The 24,600-nt window shown below is 45.4% G+C and overlaps 1 protein-coding gene across 2 annotated transcripts in view; it reads right to left on the bottom strand.

Moving 5' to 3' along the window:
- The window catches only part of PCCA (propionyl-CoA carboxylase subunit alpha), a 252,797-nt gene that overhangs the window by 92,668 nt on the left and 135,529 nt on the right, over window positions 1-24,600 (bottom strand). For both annotated transcript variants that reach the window (XM_026038336.1, XM_026038337.1), the window contains one exon: window positions 6,622-6,724. In XM_026038336.1, coding sequence (XP_025894121.1) covers window positions 6,622-6,724 — 103 coding nt within the window. The remainder of the gene's footprint in view (window positions 1-6,621; window positions 6,725-24,600) is intronic.

The raw sequence follows: 24,600 nt of genomic DNA, 5'->3' as shown, positions 1-24,600 counted from the left end.
ATGAGGCTACCACTTTTTTTAAAAGGAGAGAGGATTTTGTATTTGTTTTAACCTGGGCCTTTTTTTCTTTTCATATACATTCAATAGTAAATTCTTCAAAAAGGGATTACATATTCAGACACATTTAAAGAAAAAACAACTACAAAGTGCCGACAACAGGCAGGCAGAAGAAAGCATCGGATGCCCCAAAGTGATGCGCTTTGGGGTATATTATCCATGCTATTTCTTAAATCCTTCATTAGTTAAATTAAATGCATGAATTTGAAGTTCAAGTCTAAGCAAAACTAACTGAATTAAGATGATCAGCCCCTTGCACTGAAGAAACTATTTGGTGTTGCATTAAATGACAGCCCAACCAGCTGTGGCAGGACGTGGCACCTCTGTCACCAAATATCTTCACCATGCACAAAGGTGTTTTTACAAAAGCTCACTAGAAACACCAGCCCTGCAAAAGTTGGTTGTGAAAGGTTTTGTTCATGCAACTGCCCCAGGAATGCAACTGAGAATGTGTGTGCTATTGCACAGGTAAATTCAACCCTTTCTAAAGGGCAGGGTAAGCTTTTCTGCTTACAGATGTAAGGACTGCCTAACAGATCTGCCCCTTCCACTTGTGCCTTTGCATGTGCAGTTTTCCTGCGATCAAACTAACACAGGACTTCGTAATAAACATATATTTTACTCCATATGTTTACCAACATATCATATTCCGATATATAATTATATTTCTGAAATGAGAGGAAAAGCTCCAATTATTTCTGTTGAGAATGTTAATTTAAATATCTGTCTGCCCCTCATTATCTTTAATTCTTACAAGTATTTGCTTTTCATCCCTAGTGATACAGCCCGTGTGTCTTTTACATGCCCAGTCAGCTGTATATTATCATGTGCCTGGACCCTACCAAAAATATAAAGCACAAGTATTATTAGTAACAACAAATCTAGTATTTTATTGATTCTCTTAACAAGATGATTAGTTTTAGAACCATAAGCTTGAAGAACACATTATTCACATGCACAAATGAGAGAGAATACAAAAATTGTGTTCCTACTTGACTCACATTTGTGTTTAATGAATTAAATGTGGAGAAAGTTTGCTTACAGCAACTTCATCACTGTTATGATTTCATATTATACTATTCCTTCTTTATAGTTAATGTTTTACATACTTCCAGCTTACTGCAGCTATTTGCTTTGTGGATGGTTCTTCCCAAGTATTTTCTTCCCCAAAAGAGATTTTCCGAAGAAAACACTTCCCAAACTAATTTTAAAACCAATTATATCATTGGTTAAATAAAATCTAAAACCAATAATTATATTATTATATCATTACATTTGCAGCAAATGTAATATTTAAGAGCTCTGCTGTATTCATTTTAATTTGAAGTAAAAACTTAATAGTAAGTAGATATACTTGGCTACATTAAAACATACAGATAACTACTTACTCCTTCCATGCTGATGAAACATGATGTATTCAAATAATGATGACAGTACTTTTAAAAATAATAAATTTAAATCTAGGCCAAACTTGTAATGCCTTAGATCTGTGCTTGTTTGCTCTCATTTACTTGCTATACAATAGGTTTGATCGTGAAAATGTTAAGATATATTCAAGATAACTACCTACCTACACCGGTATCTAGTAGGTTCTTTACTTCTTTTGAAGAAGAAATAGAAAAGCATTCCTTTTCCCTGTAATTTAAAACATTCATTAATCAACTTTTCATTGGGCTGGACAAGCTTCACGACATTTTCCACACAGATTCATGTCTGCACTGTATGTCCTTGCTCTCAAATTTGAATTTAGGAAGCGATCCAGTATTTTGCAAAAAAAACCCGACAGCAGATTCTAGTAGCAATCTGACAAAAACACCYGAGCTCTCTCTAGTTCCCCTCGTTCAGGGCTTGACCTATGCAGACCTCTTTGGAAACGTATCAAATTGCCATTTGTTCAAAGTAGCTTCCGAACTATTTCACCTTATGCTAAAAAAGAAAAATAAAGAAAAGAACCCACAACTTGTTTGCGGAGAGGAGCAGGGCCGAGAGGGCTGCTTGATAACGTGGAAGAGGCGACCGACAGCGGCCGCTCGCGGAGGAATCGCGCAGACCCACAGCGACGTGTTCCCAAGACAGAGGACTCTGCTGCCATAACGAAGGCTCAGGCACAAAAAGGACTACAACAGAATCTTTTTGAAGAATTCAGCTTGCTGCAGAAAAATATGCAGCTACAAATTCCTCCTTGAGCTAAAATTAGGATCTCAACCCATATATACAGCAGTGAACTTCAAATAAAAGGAAGCACGACTGTAGCTCCTAAACTGTAATTACTTACTGCTGATATCCATCATTTGAATCGCTTTTCATCCAGGGCTTTTTTGAAAGCAGAGAGGTGTAGCCAAAACCCAGGATGACCCATCCCCTTCCCTACATCCTCCTCCACCGGAAAGATACTAATTCAACCAATTCTTTAGTTGTCTAATTTGGGTGACACTCACACCACGGAAAAAAAAAATAAAACTGAAGAATATTGAAGAAAGTAAAGGCAGTGGTTTATAGCAGTGAAAGGACTGCATTACAGTCATGTAATTATTTATCGTTCATTCTTTTGTTCATCCCCAAACCTTTTACTTTGTGATGGGAAAATTACAGAGTGGGGGATCCAATAAATAGAACCTTAAAAGATTCCTGGTCCACTGTACTTGTGTCCTCCTTTGTTTAGGCCACTCACATCCCCTGCAATTTCTGTTTTTTCTTCTTATGAATTTTAACTGTATTATTTCACAGAAAAAAAAATGTTCCCTATATCTGCATTTCATCCATACTGCAGAAAGTCAGTTCAAGGTTGTCCTTGGCACTTCAGCTCCACACTCCAAGGCTTGGGAGCTGCTCACGATGCGGCTGGGAGGGAAGGAAGGAGAGCTCCCATCTGTAGCCAAGGGTCTCCCCACCAGCCTTGAGCAGGCAGCAGAGCCACTGGAACATGGAYCCAAGCAGCTTTGGTGGTCTGTATCCAGCTCAGAAGAGCACAGGATGTCACATATAAAGTGACAGTTAATGTGGTGGAGAGAAACCACACGGCAACCACCGACACTCAATATATGGAGCTTCCCACTTGCTTTGGTCTCTCCCATCCTTGGATACTTTGCAGAATACTAAGGCTTTGTAAAAGGGAGAAGAGTCTCCAACCTTCAGCAGCACAAGTGCGTCAGGTCTTTCTTTATCAATAAAAACATTTCACAGCCAGATTGTTCTATTGACCAGAAAGGGCAAGATAAATGAGATTCCTGTCTGAAACTGGAGCAAACAGGAAGATTCCCAAGCCTCATGGAGGGATGTTTCTGGATTGCTTATTGCTCTTTGATGTTAGTCTTACGTAAAAGCAGGGTACTCTCCTTCAAATTTCATTTTAGCAGTAATCTTGGTTGTAGGATCTTTTCTTCCAATGAAGAAAGGAAAAGTGATGGGTGCGAGAAGAAGACTAACCTAAGGCTAGAATCCCATCATGTGTCCTCCATAAATGGCTGAATGATAAGCAGTCCTTTCACAGCTTCATCCAGCAGGTAATATACAGGACAAGGAAAAAAGGAAAACCAACAGACATTTACATGAATTTAGTTTGATGCGTTCTTGGTACACAGGAAAGTTTTCACAAAAGTAGCTAACTTTTAATTCTTCAGTCAAGATTCATTGGAATCCTTTAATTGCCAAAATATTTACTGCTAAGTCGAGGGTAACACCAGGCACAACTGCCTCACTCTGAAAGCTCYAGTACACTGGTTTTGTACAGACGTGGTGTACTAGCATATGCGTTGCTGCCTTCTGATTAGTAAGAGTTACCTTTATTTTAAAAGGAGGATCAGGAAAATTAGGATTGACAGAAGCTTCTTCAGACTCCACTGGAAAYAAGAGAACAAACCTTTTTGTTTGTTTGTACTGCTCCAGGCAAACAGTATTGCTCAGATGGGACCCTGTATCTTCTAAGCCCTTGAGTGTGGGGACACCAGGTCTCTGAGGTGTTCAGAGCAGCTGGCAGCAACAACCGCCACTGCTAATAAAGCAGCAAAAAAGGGATGGTTAAAAACTCCAAATCCCAAAAAACTAGGGAGCCACAAACAGCAGCTAGCAACGGACAGGTCATTCAGACTCCCACAATAAAGAAGGGAAGCCACAGAGGAGCCCCAGAGCGCGACACTGCCGAGGGATCCGCAGGCAGGCGCCGAGGGGAAGCGCAGGGAGCAGGGCCGGCGGCGGGAAAGGCTGCGCTCAGCTGCCAGAGCTATGGAGGAGGAGAAGGAGGGAGCCGCTGCGGGAAGAGTCGCTGTGGTAAATGCTGGGCAAGGCCGCATGGTAAACGCAAGGCAAGGCCACACACCAAGGCCGCACCCTGGAATGGGAAAGGGAATGGGAAACGGGAAGGGGGAAAGGAAAGAGAAACAGGCAAGGAGAACGGGGAACGTGGAACAGGGTAGGGAAAAGGGAACAGGGAAGGGGAAGGCAGCGCTCGCTGCCCTACAGATGCGGGGCGCCCTGTCGCGGGCCGCAGCGGGACAGGGCCACAGAGGCGGGGGCCGCCTCGCAGCCGCTCCACAGGGAAAAGCCAACATCCTCGTTCCAAAAGCGAGGCTTGCCTTCCTGACAGCAAAGTTCCTAAAGAAGGCTTTGAGTTTTCCCGCTGCTTCTGATGGTACGTTACGCCTCCTGCTCAGGAACAAGATTTCTCCTTCCTCCTCTTTGGTTTCTCTTCTTTAAAGTTCTAAGAGTATTGTTTTTCCACTGTAAAGCTCTGAATAATATTTTCAAAAGTTCTGGCTGCCATGTTTACTATATTCTGCTCTTTGCAGCACAAGCACAAAAGGAAAAGAATTGCCTGAGCACCTGATTATACTGGAGGTGTTGCTGTTGGAATAACAAACCAAAGGCTTTAACACGTGCCAGGCTAAACCAGGCTTCACTTCGCTGCAAGACACAGGAACTCTTGAGCAACCACCTAAGGCAGCGTTTTTCCTTCCAGTTATTTTGACATAAAATTCAATTTTTTATGTTGGCCCCACATTTTGACTTCCTAACCCRTTGCTGCCTTTGGCCTGAGGGTGCTCTGTGGTTTCAAAGGCTGCTCAGCACCCTGGGCCTCTTCCCATTTGGAACTGCAAAACAGATGGATTTGTAACGTGGAAAGGGGATTGATGCTTTGCTGTACGTTACAATAATGGATTAACAACAACAGTGTTACATTATTCAGCAAACAGCTCCTAAGGAACTCAAGAAATTGCTTCTAAAAGAAATCACAGCTACCCCAAAAATGACCACCTTCTTTCACATTTAAGGTAAGTACACTTAAAACTGAAAAAATCATAGAGATGTTGACCACGACTACTGATCTTCTCCATATCTTTCTGCATGATCCATAGGGAACAGAAAGCATCCCTGGTCTCCACTTGCACTCTGCTTTCACAGCCATCCTGAGGGTAATATGTGGCATATATGATGACAGAGGTAGAGATAGGGTAAAAAAGGACATCTGCTAGCTGTCGGCTTGCTCCACTAAGGCCAAAGACAGAAAAAAATCTAAATATTCATTATGTCAGTTCCTGTAAGTGAAAATAGCTACCTGAAAACATGAGCAATTTCACCTGAAAATCATGTTTTTGGAAAAGTTTCAGTAGAGCAAGGCAAAAAGAAATCACTGAGACAATACTTTGCTGGGGTTTTGTCCAAATGTCATTTTTCATAGGACTTTCATGATTCTGAGTGTGAAATAGGTGTAAACATCATGACCATAAAATAACATTATAAAGAACATGTTGCAGAAACTTCTTCAATGGAGGCTGATAGAAACAGCCAACACCTGTCAAAGGTACACTGAGTAACTCCTGAGTTAATAAGTCCTGCATTTTCATGATTCTAAGAAAAAACGACTTTGACAACTTCTGCCTAAGGGTCAGGTACTGTGCAAACCAACTACCCATTTTTAAAAGCCTCAGCTTGGCTGTGGAATTAGCATTAACCAATTTACAAAATATTTCCCTTTATAAACTTACCTTCRCAACAACATGTTTCTGCCTTTAATGCTGACAGTATTAAGTGATTTACAAATCATCTTAGATTTGTGAAAAAAAATAAGAAGAAACAAAACAGTAACTTATACAAATGTGTTTGAAATGCTCCAGGCACATCAGAAAATACTGGCACGTTGACATATTACCACACCCACATATAGTTTACCATTGAGCTAACGAGTAGACCCATTCCAGATTTATCTCGCTCAGTTGTTTGACCTTCTTTTTCAATCCCTAACTTAAGCCAATGTAATTCTTTTAGCGTGGCAATTATTTTCTTGCTTTCAAATACCTACAAGGCAAGTGTAAGACCTTATTTCTAAACATAATATTAAACATGGTTGTCAATTAGAAAACCAATTTAAAAAACAAATAGATACCAAAGTGTTCCACAGACATGAACAGAATAAAAACTAGCTAGTCTTTTAATTCACATTCAGGCCTGCTACAGATGAAACAAGCACCTAACTTAGGACATTGAACAGATGGAGATTTATAGAGGAAGTCAGGAATAATACACGTTGTCCCAATCCATAAAATTTCCCAGAAAATGAGCTGAACTTACAGAAAAAGTTGAGTCACTCTTTGAAACGGTCACAGGGTAAACTCCATCTTCTAGATTCACAGACAGCTCCCAGCTACTTCTCTGTGATTTAGCAAGAGGAATTCTACGAAAGAAAAAGGCAAAGGAAGAATTTTTAAGAGAAATTCCCTGCTTCGCCCATTTTCACCAGAAGCATGGTCCTGAAGGATATAAAATACTATTAGCTATGGACACAGTCTGAGAGCATACTTGAAAAAAAATTACTGGATACATTTTTCTGTATGTTAGGAGAAAAGGCACCCAGAGAACCAGCCTAGATTGGTCTTCACACACCAAGTAAACTCATGAAGTTACAAGAGGCCCCTGAGTACAGTCAATGCTGGCTGCAGAATATTAGTTCAAACAGGATGAAAAGCAGATGAGAAAGCAGTTTGGCAGAAGAATGCCAACAGTGAGAGCTGCAGCTTGCTTTCTGAAAGCAAAAGCATAATCACTGCCCCTTTCATCTCATGCTCAGGAAGCCTTAATTAAAGTCCAATTAGACCAAAAAAAAAAAAAAAAAAGGGCCAAACAAATGGGATGCCTCACTTTATAATATACTTTTGATATTATTTCATCTACAGTGATCTTCCAGTAAAGTATAGGTCATGCTAAATCACAACCCATATGCAGGATTATCCCCGTTGCTGCAGCAGCCTGTGCGTGCACTCGCTACCAGTTAATACAAGAAACTTCCTCTTCAGCTTAAAGAATCAAACCTGACAGCACAGAAATCAAACCTGAAACTTTCGATTCGGAGCAGAACCAACCCACTTGCAGCTCTTCTGTTTAGAACGCATTCATTCCTAACTTTTGATTCCACTATCCCCATCCTAACTTCGGCTCCCTTCTAGTTTGTTGTAACGTGACAAGGCCTTCCTGAGGAGCAGCCTTAACACCACTCAGGAAGGTCAGCAAGCACCAGCGTGGCCTGAGGAGGAAAAAAAATGAATCAATGAAATAGGAGCGGTGAAGTTCAAACTCCATTAAGACAAAGGCACATTGTTTTGGTGTGGCTTTTCTTCTACGCTGACTCAATGTTTAGAATTCTCTATAAGAAGTTTGTAAGATCATTCCATACAGATCTCTTCTTAAAAATATTTTCTGCTGTAATGCTCCCCTATTCACCATCCGCAGACCGTGCTCCTCTATACATTATTTTAGGGGAGACTCCAGGTTCAAAAACTAGAACCAAATACTTCTCAGTACTGCAGATCGTGGATACACACGATCCTGAATTTTATTGCATGCAGCCTGCTAAGAATTCCAGGGCACCAGACCTCTGCCAAAGTCCTCTGTCAGATCCACAGGGAGAAGAGCCTTTGAGGCCTCCCTCCAAAGGCCACAGCAGGAGAAAACGGCTGCCTAAGACACGCATAAAATATACAACTAGCAAAGAATTTAGGCAATTACTTTGAGAATGTTGGATTTTTAGGAACCTAAAATTTAGGCACAAGTTACTTGATTTAGGGAAAAGGCACCTTATACCAAGCAAGTAGTTTCTAAAAATTCTGCTTCACAGTTTGCCTCCAGGAGAAAATGGAAGTACTAAATATACCAGCTGGACAAGTAGGGGTATATATATATATTTATTAGGAAATAACTCCATAAAAGTCCTTCCAAATCCATACCAAGCAGAGCCTACACCAAAATTCCCTGAGTATTCCAGCGCGGTTTCCATCGCTCCCCACAAAGCTCCCACACAAGCGACAGTGACGACACCCCGCTCCCCAGCTCCTCACGCCACGAGTTACCCTCTGCCCTAGGACAGGGACAAGGAACAAATAAGCCCACGGCCTAGGGGTGCCCCATGGCGGGGCTCCTCTCTGCTGGCTGACGGGAAGCGCTGTCCATGCGGCAGTTCCTGACGGGGGACAAGGCCGGCGCTTCCCAGGCGGCAGCCTCCGCGTTGTCCTTCCTGATCCCACCGATAAGATCAGCGCGCCGGGCTGGGAATGAAACGCGCTGGGTTTCTGGGCCATCCTGGGGCCCCCCAAGTCCTGCTCTGGGCAGCAGGCCTCGGCGCCTTCCAGCCGCCTGGTAGTGAGTGCGCGCGAGCTGAGGCCTGGGCTCAGGAGGCAGCTCAGGCCGGGCCCCAGCGGCGGCCCGAGGCCCCTTGCGAGGCGCCCGCCCGGCCCTGCCCCACGTCGCGTCTGCCTGGAAGCGACCCCCCGAACGCGGCTGCTGGCCATCAAAGGCAGGCCAGCCTCCTTCTCCAGCGGGGATTATTTTTGTTCGGTGCCGTCTTGCTGAGCTTTGTCGAGTGCATCTCCAAACAGGATGCGTGCCCCTTGCAAGGCACGGCTACGATCCCAGTGCCACACAATTCCCCCTCCGGCAGCACTGGTGGTCAGGAGGGCAAGGCCCAGAGCCGAATCCGAGAGCAATGCACGCTGCAGATTGGGCTGCTCTCCCCCTTTTGCTGCATTCCCACATTTCTCAGGTTTGCCAATCCACTCTCTGCGGCTCTGCAGCTACGTTGACTCACATGGATATATAAATTGGCTGATGACAACCCCACGTTTGGCTCCTCTCACTAAAATCAACTYCTTTCAAACCAATGAGTCCGTAAGACTAGACTCCGTTCTATCAGCATAAAAGAAAATCTTCACATAAGATCACAAAGTACAAGTTGGGGAAAACTTGGATCAGGAAAGGAAGTTTATCAAGTCTGTGAAGTGCTTTAGAAGTAGAGAGGTTTCCATCTGGATAAGAAAGGTTTCTTTTTTTCTCTCTTTTTTTTTTTTTTTAATGCCTAAGAAGTCCGAGTGCATAGGAAATAATCTCTTTGTTCTTGGGCAACGTTATTTCCTTGGCTGAAAACTCTTCCAACTCCTCCAAAGAGGAGACATCTGGACTCCTGGATAGATTTTCCACTAGTTGACTGAAAACACTTGAATTTCTGTATATTTGCAGAAATTTCAATTTTCAAATTTTACTTWYTGRCCTGAAATATTATATTTTTAAAAASATTTTTAAAAAWACTAAAAGTAAAAATAATGCATTTTCTAGCACTGTAAATGATGTGAGGCATTTAAGGTGGGCATCTCCTGCTGAAGAGCTTCTCAGCTTTCAGACTCAACATCTGCACAGCATTTCTTTTGTAGGGCTCCCCACACACCCCCTTTCTCCTCCCCGTTTCGGCCAGTGAAGTCTCATCACTGCAGCTACTCTCGTTCTGCGGGGACGTCACCGGAGGACGGGCAGGAAGGGATACAATTTTGGGAAGGAGAGGAGCACCGAGCGAACCCGAAGAGCCGGGCGCTGTTTTCTCCCTCCAGGAGCATCGCGCACCAGGCAAAGGGCAGGGGGGCAGAAGGGCTGAACTTCCATGCAGGAACGGGTGGTTCTGAGCTGCCTTTTCCAGGGAAGGTTCATGGGCAATAGGGGCAACAAGAGCACAGTGATGGGCACTACTAYGAACTATTCGAGTTGTAAAAATATTTTAGTAGTATGGCAAGCAAAAAAAGGAGCGTRTCTCTTTTTACATCTCTTTATTTGTTAACTATAGACTAATAACCATTTATTACAGCCTCCTAGTTCATCTCACACACTGCACAGCATCTTATGTCCCTTCTACCCCTGCTGCCACGACAAAGAGATACTTTCTAATAACGCGGCCAGCTCCCTTACAACAAGGCAGCTATTGTAGCTCCCGCTTCCCTYGCGAGTTCTCGGCGTGGGGAGCAGCCCTGTTGCTAAAAGCTGCAGATCCGGGCGCACGTCCTGCAAAACGGCGGAATGGCGCTGGCTGAACCGTTCTCTATCCCAGTCGAGGGAATAACGAGCCGGGGAAAAGAGGCACTCACAAAAGCCAGACGGGCAGCAGCTCGGCCTCGGGTCGGCAGCGGCCCATCAGCCAGCAGGGATGCGCTAAACCCTCCCGTTTCCCGCAGTTTGTGGCAAGGGGGCTCCCCGGGACGGACGATGCTGAGCGGAGCTTCTCCACATCGAGCCCAACGCGCGGGTTGCTGCGCGCTCCAGCCCGGGTGCTCCTCCACTTCTGCTGGATTTGCTGCCCACGACTTCTAGAAAACACACGGAAACCATCCCCAACTATCACAACACGCTCCCATCCTGAAGGGACTYGAAGCAGCTGAAACCTCCTTTCCAAGATGCCCGGCAGAGGCATTTCTCCATTGTGCAATTACCTATTCAGCAGTTAAATAAAAGTGAAATATTGATTTAAAACAATGTTAATGGTCAAAGAATCATTAAGAAATCCTTCATCATAACTTGCCCAGCAGGCGGCCTGTAAAATGATCAAGAATAATGTGCTGGGTTCTGTAGCCACCAAGGTCAGTTTCTGCATACAAATCTTTGCAGGGGGAGGAGAGAAAAAAAAAAAGGACCTTCAGAAAGTGGGCCATTCATCTGCAGCAAGTTCAGAGAATTTCCAGCACTGTGAAAAGATATGTTATGCAAGCACATAGATGTATTCAGTGGGGGCAGGCTGAACCCGCTACATGGAGACTACAAAGGAGCCCTCCCATGGCTCATGAATAAGTCGAGGAAATGATCAGAAAAAAATGGAGAGATGTTTAGACAGATGGCCCACTTAAAATGCCTGGGACAGGGCATAAGCAATTTTAATGAAACTTTAGATCTACCATATAAATTGTTTCTTATTTTCTTCCCCCCGACACACACCTCCCTCCCCTAAAAAAAAAAAAACGCCTTCAGGAAAGGCAAGTAGAAATTCAGCAACTCAAGAGTCTATCTTATCATGTAAAGAAAACTAACAAATAAAGGGGAAGCCAGCCACCCCCCTTCAGAGCATTATTGGTTTAATAAGTTCACATATAAAGAAATATCCTTCAGAGAACCTTCAACTATCAGCTGAATATAAAAGCAGGGAACGGAGAGATTAAAGGAATTCTCTCCCGAAGTGTCCTGCCAAACAAAACACCCATCTAGGCGCGCTCTCCGAGCGAGCACTTTCAACACGCTCCAACATTAAAGTTCAGCGCCGCGCAGCGAAGATAAAAGCGGCCCTTCCACAGGATTATTTTAAGAACWAGAAATTATGTGGAGGGACCCTAAGAATCTGGGAATATTTTCGTCAGCAATCTGAGGTATTTTCTACCGGCGTTCACACACGTTTGCTGCATGTGTTGAGCTGCCTTCCTCCGTAAGCATCGCACGGGCGCTTTGCCTTCTTCATATGCTCATGTATGGGTCTGTATCCACAGATGCCTTTCAGCAGGGGGATGAAAATGCACCATCATTACAGCAAATTATAGGTGTATCTATGTCATACAAAAATCGAAACTTCTGCTAGATCAGGCAAAGGCTGAAAGAATTACTCTGTGGTTCTGTCAAAATGGATTTCGATAAAAAATCGCTTGCATATTGAATTTATATCAAAAAGAAATAGGCAGATTTATGCCCATGTACTCAATCTGCATGGTGACCACTGGAAAATATTAAATAACACGGAAGGTAAACAGAAAGCACTTGAAAAGGCTGCTGTGGAGCGAATTGTGCTTTCATTCAAAACATTGTACATCTGGATACTTCCTTTCCCACTACCAGCAGCCTCTGGGAGCGTTTCCTTGGGCGCAAGGGCCGCTGGAAACCCCCAGCGCCTTTAACGACCACRGCAAGGAGCCAGCTGGGAACACGGGATGACGACACAGGGAAGCCAGAGCCTGCAAAACACCCAAGCACTTAAAGCAGATCCCGGCGGCGCTTCGCTCCCCACATCTCAACCGGGGGCCCGACCTGCCCTCCCTTTATWTAAGTGACTCGAGACCCTGCAGCCAAGGGGCTGCCCGTGCCCCACGCGGCAGGGCTGGGCTCCCACGGGGGCCAGCAGACCCCAGCAGCGCCCGGTGCTGCAGGCTACAAATAAATAGGTGTGAGACGTGAGCTCTGGAGCTCCTGTCCGCCCGCRACGCGTCAGGCCTTACTTCAGCACCTGATTCCTCCCGGAAAAGCCCAAATGCTGCAAGCATTAACGCTGGGTAAGAGACGTTGCTCTTCGTCCCACTGCAAACATTTCTGAGACGGGAAGCAAGGAAGCTTCGAATCACGAGCTCCCAATGCAGAGAAAAGACATTTACTTTCCTGGTAATTTACAGGCCTGCTTCTGTTCTGACCCCTTCCTGAAGCAGCAAAGGGTTTATCAAAGTAAGAGCGACCCGCACACAGGTGTTTCTAATCACACCAGGCAACAACACTGACTTACGCAGACAGATGCTTTAGAAGAGGGAAGAATCTGTTGGTCATCAAGAAAAGGGTTCAGGCTGTTCCTTCTCCGCCTCTGAAGCAGTTTGGGTCACAACCGTCCCCGAAACACTCACTGCTGCACCCTCTGTTTTCAGCTTGGTTTTGTGCAAGATTGGAAAAAATTATAACAAACACAAAAGAAAGAGGGCAAACCCTATACCAATATTGCTGTTTTTCTTGAACAAGGAAACATATCAGTCTGCTTACGATGCAGATACTTGGGGATAGTGTTAAAATAGTTATGCCACTTTCTTTAAATGCTCAAGGAGCACCAGGTACAAAGGGCAGTGACGCTGTGGGGCAAGTGATTGCCGTGGGGCAAGGAGATTGTAGAGAGGAGGGGGCCAAGCTTTTCTCAGTGGTGGACAAGGAGTAATGGGTGCAAGCTGCAACACAGGCAGTTCCATCTCCAGATGAGGGGGAACTCCTTTCCTTTGAGGGTGCCAGAGCCCTAGCACAGGCTGCCCAGGGAGGCTGTGGAGTCTCCTTCTCTGGAGATCTTCCCAAGCCGCCTGGATGCCGCCCTGTGCCCCGTGCTCTGGGTGTCCCTGCTGGAGCAGGGGGCTGGACTGGATGGTCTCTAGAGGTCCCTTCCAACCTTGAAGTTTCTACGATTCTGTGAAGTGGTAGCTCTCCCATGAGCATCACTCAGGAGCAGCAAGACCCTCACATGCATCTCTGCACAGTTGTGAGCAGCCAGCTCCTGCACTAAGACAGCACACACAACGCTCTGCTTCTCATTTTTCATYCATTAACTTTAGATTATTACAGATTTCCTCTGCATGTTAAAAGCAAGTAGAAAGCAATCCATAAACTACTAATACAGAAGTGGAGGTGAAATTGTTTACTTGTTAACACCGGTGTTGTTCAATTCCATATTTATCCACGAGACAACTTTGCGTACTTGATCTTTTTTCCCTGAACAAATTCCCTGTTTGGTTTGTTTTAATCATCTAACAGTGAAATCTGTCCAACTTCCAGCCTACTAATCACCAAGTAGTCACCATCAACTGCTGTAAAACTGAATTCAACCTCATTGACAGCCTTAACCTGCCCTTTCTTTGTCCTGAATGCAAAATCTCAGCTAGTCTCCTACTTCAGGCATGGAAGCTCTGGAGAATATTGGGCAATCGAGACCGTACCCAACAGACACGAGACCACGAGTGCTTAAAGCACCAAGCTCAGTTCTGGGGGAGGTTCTGAGGCAACGTCCCGACCACTTCCATCAACTGTGCCTTGCAGGGCGGCCTCGGGCATGCTCGGGATGCGAGGCAGGGCAGAGGAGAGGCCACGGAGCCGTAGGGCGACATGAGGGCACCAGCCCCTCAGCACCAGCCGAGGGACCCCGGTGCCCACCCCAAAGACAAACACTTCATGCTTAACACAAAGGCTCAGCACTGCTGCACTTGAGAACGAAGAATCTTCTAYTTGCACAAAGGTATTTTGGTCTTACCCTCTGCAGCTACACTCCCTCAAAGCCATAAATTCACTGTTTTATGTAAATGTTGTTTGTTGCCCTGTAAATGTGGCATGAGGCCATAGTATAAAAGATAAGCAACAACGCAGAGATTTAAATTGAGGCTCAAAGATCTGTATTTAGTTGTCACAGTAACAGAAGTTACTTGGTGCTTAGCTCCTGGCAGCTTCTCTCAGCTGAAAGCAACAGGAACGTTCGACAGTGTAGGATTTTCCAAAAAAAAATCTTGCTGTCCATTTGGAGGACCAAACACAAATACAGGATCAAATTGAAAACTTCCATTTTGGAAAAACTCCTGGCCTGACATCCCAGTGCTTTATCCACCCTGTTGCACAGTATCATCTTGCACATAYTACTCCCTGTGCACCTGCCAGTAATCCAGCAGCCTAAGTAACTAGAGCATGAAGGCATCCTTTTTCCATACGCAGGGACACGCATTCGCAGCCATGCACTCCCTGCTGCATCCGCCCCATCAGGCTGCAAGGTCTCACTGGAACGCYGCCTTTCACCAGGGCACCCTGCCAGCACCCACCTGATCTGCTAAACCAAGGGCTACATCGTGAGCAGGAGAGTACTGGAGCCACGGGAAAGGGAAGGCAGCACAACAAGGCTGGCACGGAAGAAAACCTGGCAGCAGCACCAGGAGCAGGAGCACCAGCCTCCTGCAAGACCCACGGGGACGAGAGCATGCAAAGTGGTGAGAGACGATAACGTGTATTACACTAACAACAAAATCTCAGAGCCAAGCTGAAAAGAGTTTCTACAGAATGCCACCTCCACACGTCATTTTGRGGTTGTATTTAAGAACTACTTATGTTTAAGAACTACATAACGAACGCTACCCTTCCTGTGTGGAGTAGTTTTATTTAGGTGTCTCATTTAAGACTTAGGATGGCTGCAGCACTGACAGAGCAGCCTTGGATTTTCCTGAGCAGGTAATTCTGCCAGAAATACGGAGTCTTCCTGCCAAACTTCACCATAGCTGTATGTTACCAACTCTCTCTGAAGCCCGTCGCTAATGCAGTATCCAGAAGGTTATTATTTAAAGAAGAGACCTATTAAGTGTTTTATGAATCCTGGGATTCATACGCTTGCAGCAGACACTTGCAGCAGGCTTGCCGCAGACTCCCGCGGGGTTTCACGGTACTAGAGCAGCTCAGCCCATGGCACGGAGCTGGGCACCCGGTCCCTGGGCACGTGGTGGCCGCTGGGCCAGGCAAGGGTGTCCAAGAGCTTGACCACCTCATGCCAACGCGTCCACTTCCATGAGAGAGCTGTACCACTCACAGATGCTCTACAGCTTCTGCTCTATACAAGGCTTAATGCAGTAAATACATAGGGTGGGCATTGAGGATGCTGAACAAGCCCAGAAAAGCATGGTTAGATTTTCCCTCACCTGACATCCCGTTCGCCATAGCACAGCAAGCAGGCCTTGGAAAGCGGCTAATTTGCAACAGCAGGTTATTTCCTAGCTGGGGCCCAGCATCTAAAGATGCCTCTTTACTGCAGAGATAGGAAGTGGTGCCGGGTTGGCAGCAACAAAACRTCTACAGCAGCACAAACATCTACGGCACAGGCACCAAAACTCAGACAAACCGGATCACGGCACCCGGGCTAGGGAAACTAGGGCCAGCTTGAGACAGGCAACACAGCGGTCACTCCCTCTCCCCATCATGTAAAAATTGGGACACTCCACAGATTTTAAAGCTCTGTTCTCTATTTTTCCACCCAGGATTCCTATGGAACAATTTAATAACAAATTAGCAATACAAAGTCTGTTAAAGAGCGGCAGATGCAAAAAAAGAAGGAGGAAAAACAAATTAAATCATATTGGATGACACAAAATAATTATTAATTCTACCTGCCTGGTCTATTATGGCACATATTGGAGCTCCAGTGACTCACGTTACTTTCGACGCGTCTTTTCGGGCACCCTTCCCTTCCAGACAGCGCTGACACTGCAGAGCTTTAGCCATCAAAGGTCCACCCTATTTTCCCTTTATAACCCACGGAACGGGAAAGGTGTCTCCACAGCCAGACCTCAAAGGGGCTGAACTACCCTTTGGAGACAGTCATCTCTATCACGTTACCCAGTCAATGCAAGCCTGGGCTACAGAAACCCAGCCTCAGGTTGTGAGCAGCTGAATCACACGCACTCTGAAGAAGCCAGACCTCTGATCTCACACATTTTGCCCGGTACCTTTTCTGCAGGCTGTGTGGGAGGCACAGACCCATATATATTCATTTCTTTATGCTGTATGCAACATTTGTCTTCAAGCATGACTTCTCACACACCCGATCATTATATAATTTAAATGATTACACATATTGTTTAAAGAGATAATATTGTCCCGTCTTCCTCGGTAAGCCGATACRTAAAGCTGAACTTCTCTCTGAATGTTCCCCTTCCAAAAACAACCACGAGCAAACAAGTTTACTGTCAAGAGGATGCTCCAAAAGAACATCACACTGTTCTTCTCACAGAGGAAAAATAGACRGATTTTGGAGAGGTAAAACAAAATAGTTGTACAAAACATGGCTTGGTACATGCTACCCTTCAGTGATTTTGATCCAGTGTCTGTCCATTGGACTAGGAACTGCAGGGCATTTGGATGAAAAGCCAAGTAATCAGTAAAGAAACGAAGAGCCAGAGGATTTTACAAATGCACCTCCAGAAGCAGCGTTGGGCTGGTGACAGAGGATACCTTAGGGAGACATCCCGAAACAATTCTCAGCTTCTCCTCCAACTCCAACGTGCCTTGTGCTCTCCCACTCCTGCTGCTGGAAACCACGGACAACAGCTCGTTCCCTCTAGAGAACTCCAGACTTCCCAAATGCTTCTTGGGAGACTGCCTTCTCCCAAGGAAGAGAAGTTCTCTTCCTTCTCCCACCTTCTCGCCCAAGAGCCAACACAACTTCTCTAAAAGTCCTTTCCTGTGTGSGAGGGCTGTCACAGAATCACAGAGTCACAGGATGGCTGAGGTTGGAAGGGACCTCTAGAGATCATCCAGTCCAACCCCCTGCTCCAGCAGGGACACCCAGAGCACRGGGCACAGGGCGGCATCCAGGCGGCTTGGGAAGATCTCCAGAGGAGACTCCACAGGCTCCCTGGGCAGCCTGTGCCAGGGCTCTGGCACCCTCACTGTCCCAGACGATCTGTGCTCCCTGCCTGGCGCTGCTGCTGTGACAATCCCTGAGCTCAATCCAGCTGGCGACAGCGACGGGCCGCAGCTCACAGCGCCTCCCACACCAGGAACAGCAATAGCGGCGAATTGCAGTGCCCAGGACAGAGGTGACTTGAAATCTGGGATTTGACACGGAAATAAATGATGCCACAAGAAGCAAATGTGCATCAGCAATTATTTGCCTTCCAACCTCAACCACTCTGGGATTCTGTGATTGCTGAGGCTGAAGTGTGCAAGGTTARGGAAAAGATCCAAGTTCCAGGTACTGAACAGAGAAACAATCAGCAAAGCTGCCTCTCAAATACCTCCTCTGCTAGAATTAGGTAAATACACCTTGACACAGAGCACCAAATGGGTAGGGGATTCTACTCATGAAAAGAAATATAAGCCAAAAATACAGGCTTTTTTTCCAGGATACACCATAAACTGCCCTACCAAGCACATGAAAAAATCTCTTAAGACTTCTGGACAGAAAGGAGGGAAAGGTGGGTCTCATTCTCTCCTGAAAAGCATTTCTTCAACATTTGCACCTAAAGCCACCGATCAGAATAATGCAGAGGTGACCCAACTCTCTAGAAGTGAAAAGAAAGAAGCCTTAGTTCAGGCTTTTGCATTTGCACTTTTAATCTTACTTAAACAAGACTGAATTGAGCATAACTGCACCGAAGGTCTGCTTCCATACTGGCATATCAAATTTCAAGCCAACAGCTCTTTTATTTAAAATATGTTAGATAAAAAGGTAATATGCTCTCTGTAAGAGTTCCCTTGTGGTTAGAAGAGCCAATAAATTAACTATTACCATATGTTTGGCTCCTTTTGGCCAAATTCAGTAACAAAACACTGCCAAGCCTCTTTTGGCAAGTAATAATATTTGGTAGCTTATAGTACAACTTGGGAGGAAAAAAAAAAAGGAAACTAGAAAGCAATTGAAAATTAATAGAAGAAACTAGCCCAGTTATATGCYAGTTAGCTGAATGTCGTTGAAAGAAAACTCTGACAAAGCCAGCCCTGGGGCTCTGATCTGCAATAAGCAGCTGTTTTCTCAAAACAGATAGCTATGTGAAATGCAAACTAAGACTGCAGCTAGTGCAGCAATGCAAATATTCTGTGTTTGCTTTCTTTTCCTAACAGTGCCAGATATGTTTGATTTCTTTTGCAGAGAGAAGTTTTATAAAATTAGTATCCCAAAGTGCTAAGACAGATATTAATGTTTGCATTATAATGGTCAGAGCCCAGGCTTATTCGCTAGGCTGCAAATTCATAGCAGTTTCAGTTGGATTAAATGAAATACATTTGTTTTCATAGCTTTTATACCTATATCATTGAGAGGAGACCACTTCTGATTGATGGTTATTAGCAATGGAGGATACAGATTTCTGAACACTAAGACTATTAGAGACTGTTAAAAGTTCTAGTCAGCTGTGGGGGAGATGCAGCTGGCCCTAGTCACACTACTCATACACCAAGCCAAGCAGAACTTACCCTGTAATGTCACAGGTTAAAAAGAAAAGAAGAAAACAAAACACTAATGCCTTTTCACTTAYGAAAAATATATATATWTTTTATTTWATTTTGYAATCACCCACAGCAAGGTACATTAAATCCAGGATTACTTTTATTCCCAGAAACATGGATGCAGCCTGTTTGCCATGACTGCATGAACAGCAGAAAGAGACAATTAACATTTCTGTCTTCTGTAGTCACCTGCAGCATCCTATTAAATTCCAATTTTTGTCTATATAAGTTGCTTGCTATTCAGCTTACAGTTCCACATATGTATCTGCCACATTACTGCATTACTTACATTAATGCAAATGTAATATTAACAAGAGCAATTAAAGATAAAAATAATTGTTAAGTGAAGGCTTATAATATAAGCTTCTGGAAGGTTTTTTCCAGAAGAAAAATATTTTTGCCTTTATATAGCTGTTTGCTTGCTCAGCCATTTGGGATTCTACTAATAATCTTCTCATTACTGTATTCATGTTCTGATTTTTTTTTTTAATTTCAAGTAAGGCAATTTCTATGACGACTTGTCACCGAAATCAGAGACTTCATTACCCTGCAAAATACATGCCCAGTTCGCAGTATTTAAGAGGGTTAAACAAAATGCAAACATTTAATGCAACATTAAGCATGTGAAATACAAACCTGATTGCCCAGAGAAAGCATGCTATGCTGTTACCCTGGTGACAGGTTAAAAAAGGACKGCGGGCTGAATGGCTGTATGATATGAAATTAAAATGTTTCACATTGAACAAGCCAAAATGAATTGGGAAAGGTTAGAGCAGAGGAGAGAGAAATCAATTCTCCAATGGCAATGGTGAATGGAAGTGAAGTCTGAATAGGATTTGCCAGTGGGGTGCAACAGCTGCCAAATATCCTGCAGCCAAAGAATTACAATAATACTGATGAAGTGTGCAAGAGCTTTTGGAATCATTGCAGGGAACAGAGAAATACTCCTGCAATAATGAGGCCATTCTGTGTCCCATCCCACTTTCGCAGTTGAATCAAAGGGAAGAGAAACGGTTGAAAATGGTAATACCCGATAACAAAGGTATAAATGAATTATCTCTCCCTTCAATCAATATCTTATATTTAACTGCAGCCTTTGTGAAGCATGAATGAAGCAAGCACATGAAAGAATGGACAAATCAAGACACACACATGTGAAAGTATGCAGACAATACTGTACGAGAGACCTTCTGCACATACGATTTCTTCCATTTCTCATTTCTACTGCAACAGCATCTAAAAGAAGTCAAATACTGCACAAATGGCAAGATGCAGCCAAAGCCCCAAGGAGCTTAAGAAGGTATGGTGCTAGTGCCCATGCCCATCTCCTTTTTGTGTGTGTTAATAACCCTAGGATGATAAAAACATCAGGAGATCTTCTCGTGCAGGGTCACATGTATTTGCTGAGCTTGGAGTCCCCTCAAAGACAATAAAACTTCTCCTCCCCCCAAAAAAMCCAAACRAAACCCAAAACAAGGCTGATCCAGCACAATTTCATTACCGTCCTTCAAGACTTGGAATAAAACACACAGATACCTCCAAAGGGCCTGGGAAGCAAGAGGCAATTAGCACACACCGTGTCAGCTCTACAACAGCTTCACCCAGCACRTTTCCCACGCGGAAAGATACTATGTGAAATGCAGTTGAGGAGCTGTAGGTCTGCATGACAAGAAACGTGGGGATCCAAATGCATCGAGGCAAAGAGAAATCTTGTGGAAGAGAGGAGCTCAGGACAAGGTGGTCATGGAAAGCACGGATGAGACAAGGGCCAGCTGCAGAACTAAAACCAGTCAGGAACCTGACAGCACAATGAAACGCTCACATTTGTCCACGGAGCAAATCCAGGCTCCAGATTTGGAGATGAATGGATGCTCCCAAAGCCGTTTGCTCCTGCTGCTGTTTTCCCAGCAGGGCTGTCCAAGGGACGAGTGCTCAGCGAGGCTCCAACTTATCCTAACGCTTCCTTCCCTTAACTCTGGAGACTGAGCAAGCGGCTGTTCCTGTGGGCCCAGACCATCCCTGAGGGGCTGGGACACGACAGGTTGTGAAAAGCTCCCCAACCAGCCCATGTTGCTTCACAGAATCCTTAAGGTTGGAAGGGACCCCTAGAGACCATCCAGTCCAACCCCTGCTCCAGCAGGGACACCCAGAGCACGGAACGCACATTCCTGGAATGTCTACTATGAATCATATGGAACAMCAACTTGACTTTCAAGCTTCAAGATTTTCAAGTGCATAAATACCGTATACCACTTTAGCAATTCTGATCCATTAATTTAATCCACTCATACAAAATATACAACAGACACCTTCTACAGTAACTGTCATAAAGGCTACCTTGAGAAGTTCCATTTCAATGTTTATATTTTATACACCCTTATTTCTAGTGATTAAAACTGTGGCCCATTTTGCATATTTGCACCTAATTGCTTGTCCCTAGCACATATAATCCTCTTTCTACAACAATCAACTGAACATATATGTAGGGCAGCTGGTTTAGTCATGATTAGGGAAGATTTAAAAAATAYACATATGTGTGCATATATATTAGGTCAAAAGTTTACATAAATCACACCTAAAGAGACAGGAGAAGGATGTCACAACCAGAAGACAAAATCACAAACGAAGACATCACAGAGAAAGGAGAGCAGCTTCTTAGCACCTTTCTAGTCCATAGGAGGGGGAAAAATACAGAGTGCAATGAAGTCGGAAGTTGTGGCAGTTACACAGATCTCTGAAGGGCTTTCAGAGGCATCACAGTAAATCATGAAAAGGAGGATGCTCGACTGGCTGGCCCGGGGACGAGGCGGTGAGGATGGGGCAGAGCTGCAATGTGCCGCGCAGCTGCAGAGAGGAGGAAAAGCCACACGGGGCTGGACCTGCTCACGCCACCCAACGCAAACAGAGCGACTGGGTCTTTGCCTCTCGCTACAGGTGCATCTGCAGGGTAGTGGGAAGTGTAACCAACCACTGAGCTGCACGTGCAGCAACTGCYCCCGTTGCTGCTAGGGCTCTAGGGAGGAACGACCATACCGATGCATTCGATGCAGCCCGGAGGCGCCCACCGCTGCTGCGCCAGTAAGGGCGCTCCTCTCCACRCGGCCCGTCCGGACGAGTCCAGGCCATTCTCCCAACATCCCTCTCCTTTCTGCAATTAATGTAACGCAAAATTAATGTATCGCAAAATTAACCCAAGGGAACCTCCCCGCGCGGGGGCCGCCCGCACCACGTCTGCCGCCGGGCGAGKGGCCCGTGGCCGAGCGCCCGCTCCCACTCCCGCTCCATCCCTGCGGTTCTCCGGTTGTGCTACGGCCCAGGACATGGCAGAACTGGGAATTTCTCACCACCTTTCAATGTTTGGGAAGCCACAAACTTTCAGCCAAATTATTTCAGGAACTCAAAAACTGAACTCAGGAACTCAAAATTTCAGGAACCCAAAAACTCCCAAACTGAAATCAGCTGTTTCAGACTAAACCAAAGATGCTGCTTGTGTTATACCTGTAACTTCTCACTGCGCAAGGGGCTTCACGGGCATTATTTCACTTTGGAAAACACCATCCCCCTCAGGTCTCCAAATACTTTCTCAACATTGATAAGCAATGATTCCCAATGAACAGCACAGGAAATTAAGACCACTGTCTTTCAGTAAACTGAGGTGCAACCCAAACATGCTCCTTCCCTAAGCTCCCACAATGAGGAGATTAATGCAGACCCCCCATCCAGGTCGTGTAAGTTAAACACATGAGCAAGAAACCCCTCCAGTTATTTACCAGTGATATAAAACCTCTCCAGTGTGTTACTATCTTTTGTACGTAGCAATGTGGGCATGAAGCCTCACTGGTTTTTTTCCAAGTCGTAAAAGATGAAAGGGTAAAACCCATCCAAAAACTAGGAAAATACACCCAGCAGCCAACACAAGCAACGATAGGAAGTGCTGTAGGCAATTGGGTGTAGAAGTACAAACACGACATTAGCAGAGCCAGGAGAGAGCAAGATGGAGCCACACCTGGAGAGTCACCGTCCCGGTCCCCTCCCAACCCACCAACGAAAACAACTCGGGGGCCAAACTGTGAAGATCCAACCGCCCGACACCATTTTTGGTCTCAAAGGGCTAACTGCATCCAACAGGCATGAAAGAAGCTGCACCCGCCGCAGTCAAAATATGGTTCCACTTGAGACAGGATCRAATTCTGTCTCGAAGACCTTGGGTTTTTACTAGATGCTGTAAATCTGTTCAGCAGCTGTGGGTGGCACCAGTTTCACGATGAACTGGACTATGGAAGCARTAGGAAAAGTCCCAGGCAAAAGAACTGAAAGCTGAGCAATAAAACAATCATCAATCTTTCATAGCTGCTTCCTGCAGGAAACATATGCCTCTATTATCTCCATATCACAGTGAAATCTCCACATTAGTGTCTGGCTCGCATGACACCAAGCATTTTCATTAGCTAATTATCTTCCAAAAAGCTACAGCCCTTTTCCCCAGTTTCACCCAGGGCACTGGTGAAATAACCACCAGGTAAATTCAGGAACAAAAGCACAGAAGATGCTCTAACACTGGCCCGTGCAGCAAAGGTGTCTGCATCCCTGTGCCCGCCAGCGCGCCGAGGTCTCCAGCAGAATCATGGAATCGCGGAATGGTTGAGGTTGGAAGGGACCTTCAGAGATCATCTAGTCCCCTGCTCCAGCAGGGACACCCAGAGCACAGGGCGGCATCCAGGCAGGTTAGAAAGGAGCAGCAGCTGCTGTGTCTCAGGGTCAGGGATTTTGCCCCTCAGGAACGGGGCACTGGAAACCCACCTGTGGGTGCTCTGCCCAACCTACAGGCCCAGGCACAGGGACAGAGCAAAGGGCCCGACTGCGACCAGGTGAAGGTGGGTGTTTGTCAGCAGCGAGGCTGCAGCTCACGGCCCAGGGCTTCCAGCGAGAGCTCTGCACTGCCTCCTGCWACACGAAATACAGGTTCTGCAGCCACAGCACTGCAGGTATCACCGAGTGTGCAGGACTGCCCCAYGACACTGGCCGTCACATAACCAGGCTCATCCGGGGAGCAGAGTTCAGACCTACCCCTGCATCCCTTTCCAGAGACGTCCTCTGCTCATGTACGGCCYGCTGTATATTCCCCTTCTTCCCGCTCTTCCAGAATAAGCTCGTACACCACCAACCTGGACTAACCAGAATGATGTAGAGAAAATCTTATTGACCGGTGTCTGGCCTAAACAGAGGGCATTTGGGCAGAACCAGTGCAGAAAGGAGTGCATATGAAAGCCCACGTGCATAGCTGTGTGAAGAGGAGAGGTCCAGCAGAGCAGCAGGCSCGACAGCAACTCCTCAACGTGGCTCAGCTGCATTTTACGGGACCACAACTCAGTGCCTTGATGCTGAAAGGTGGAGCTCCGGGGAGGGCTTCCAAGTGCAGCTCTATCTGTCTCCCTAGAATGACAATCCTCAGCTTGGGCTGAATAAATCATGGGAAAAGAGAGAACCTGCAATATCCTGCAGTTGTGAAAGCCACACATATGATACATATGGCTCCCAAAAGGGAAAAGAAAA

This window comes from Nothoprocta perdicaria, unplaced genomic scaffold, assembly GCF_003342845.1.
Source record: "Nothoprocta perdicaria isolate Ctin4 unplaced genomic scaffold, notPer1 scaffold_208, whole genome shotgun sequence".
NCBI lineage: Eukaryota > Metazoa > Chordata > Aves > Tinamiformes > Tinamidae > Nothoprocta > Nothoprocta perdicaria.
The sequence above is the reverse complement of the archived record's forward strand: the minus strand, read 5'-3'. Positions and strand labels throughout refer to the sequence as shown.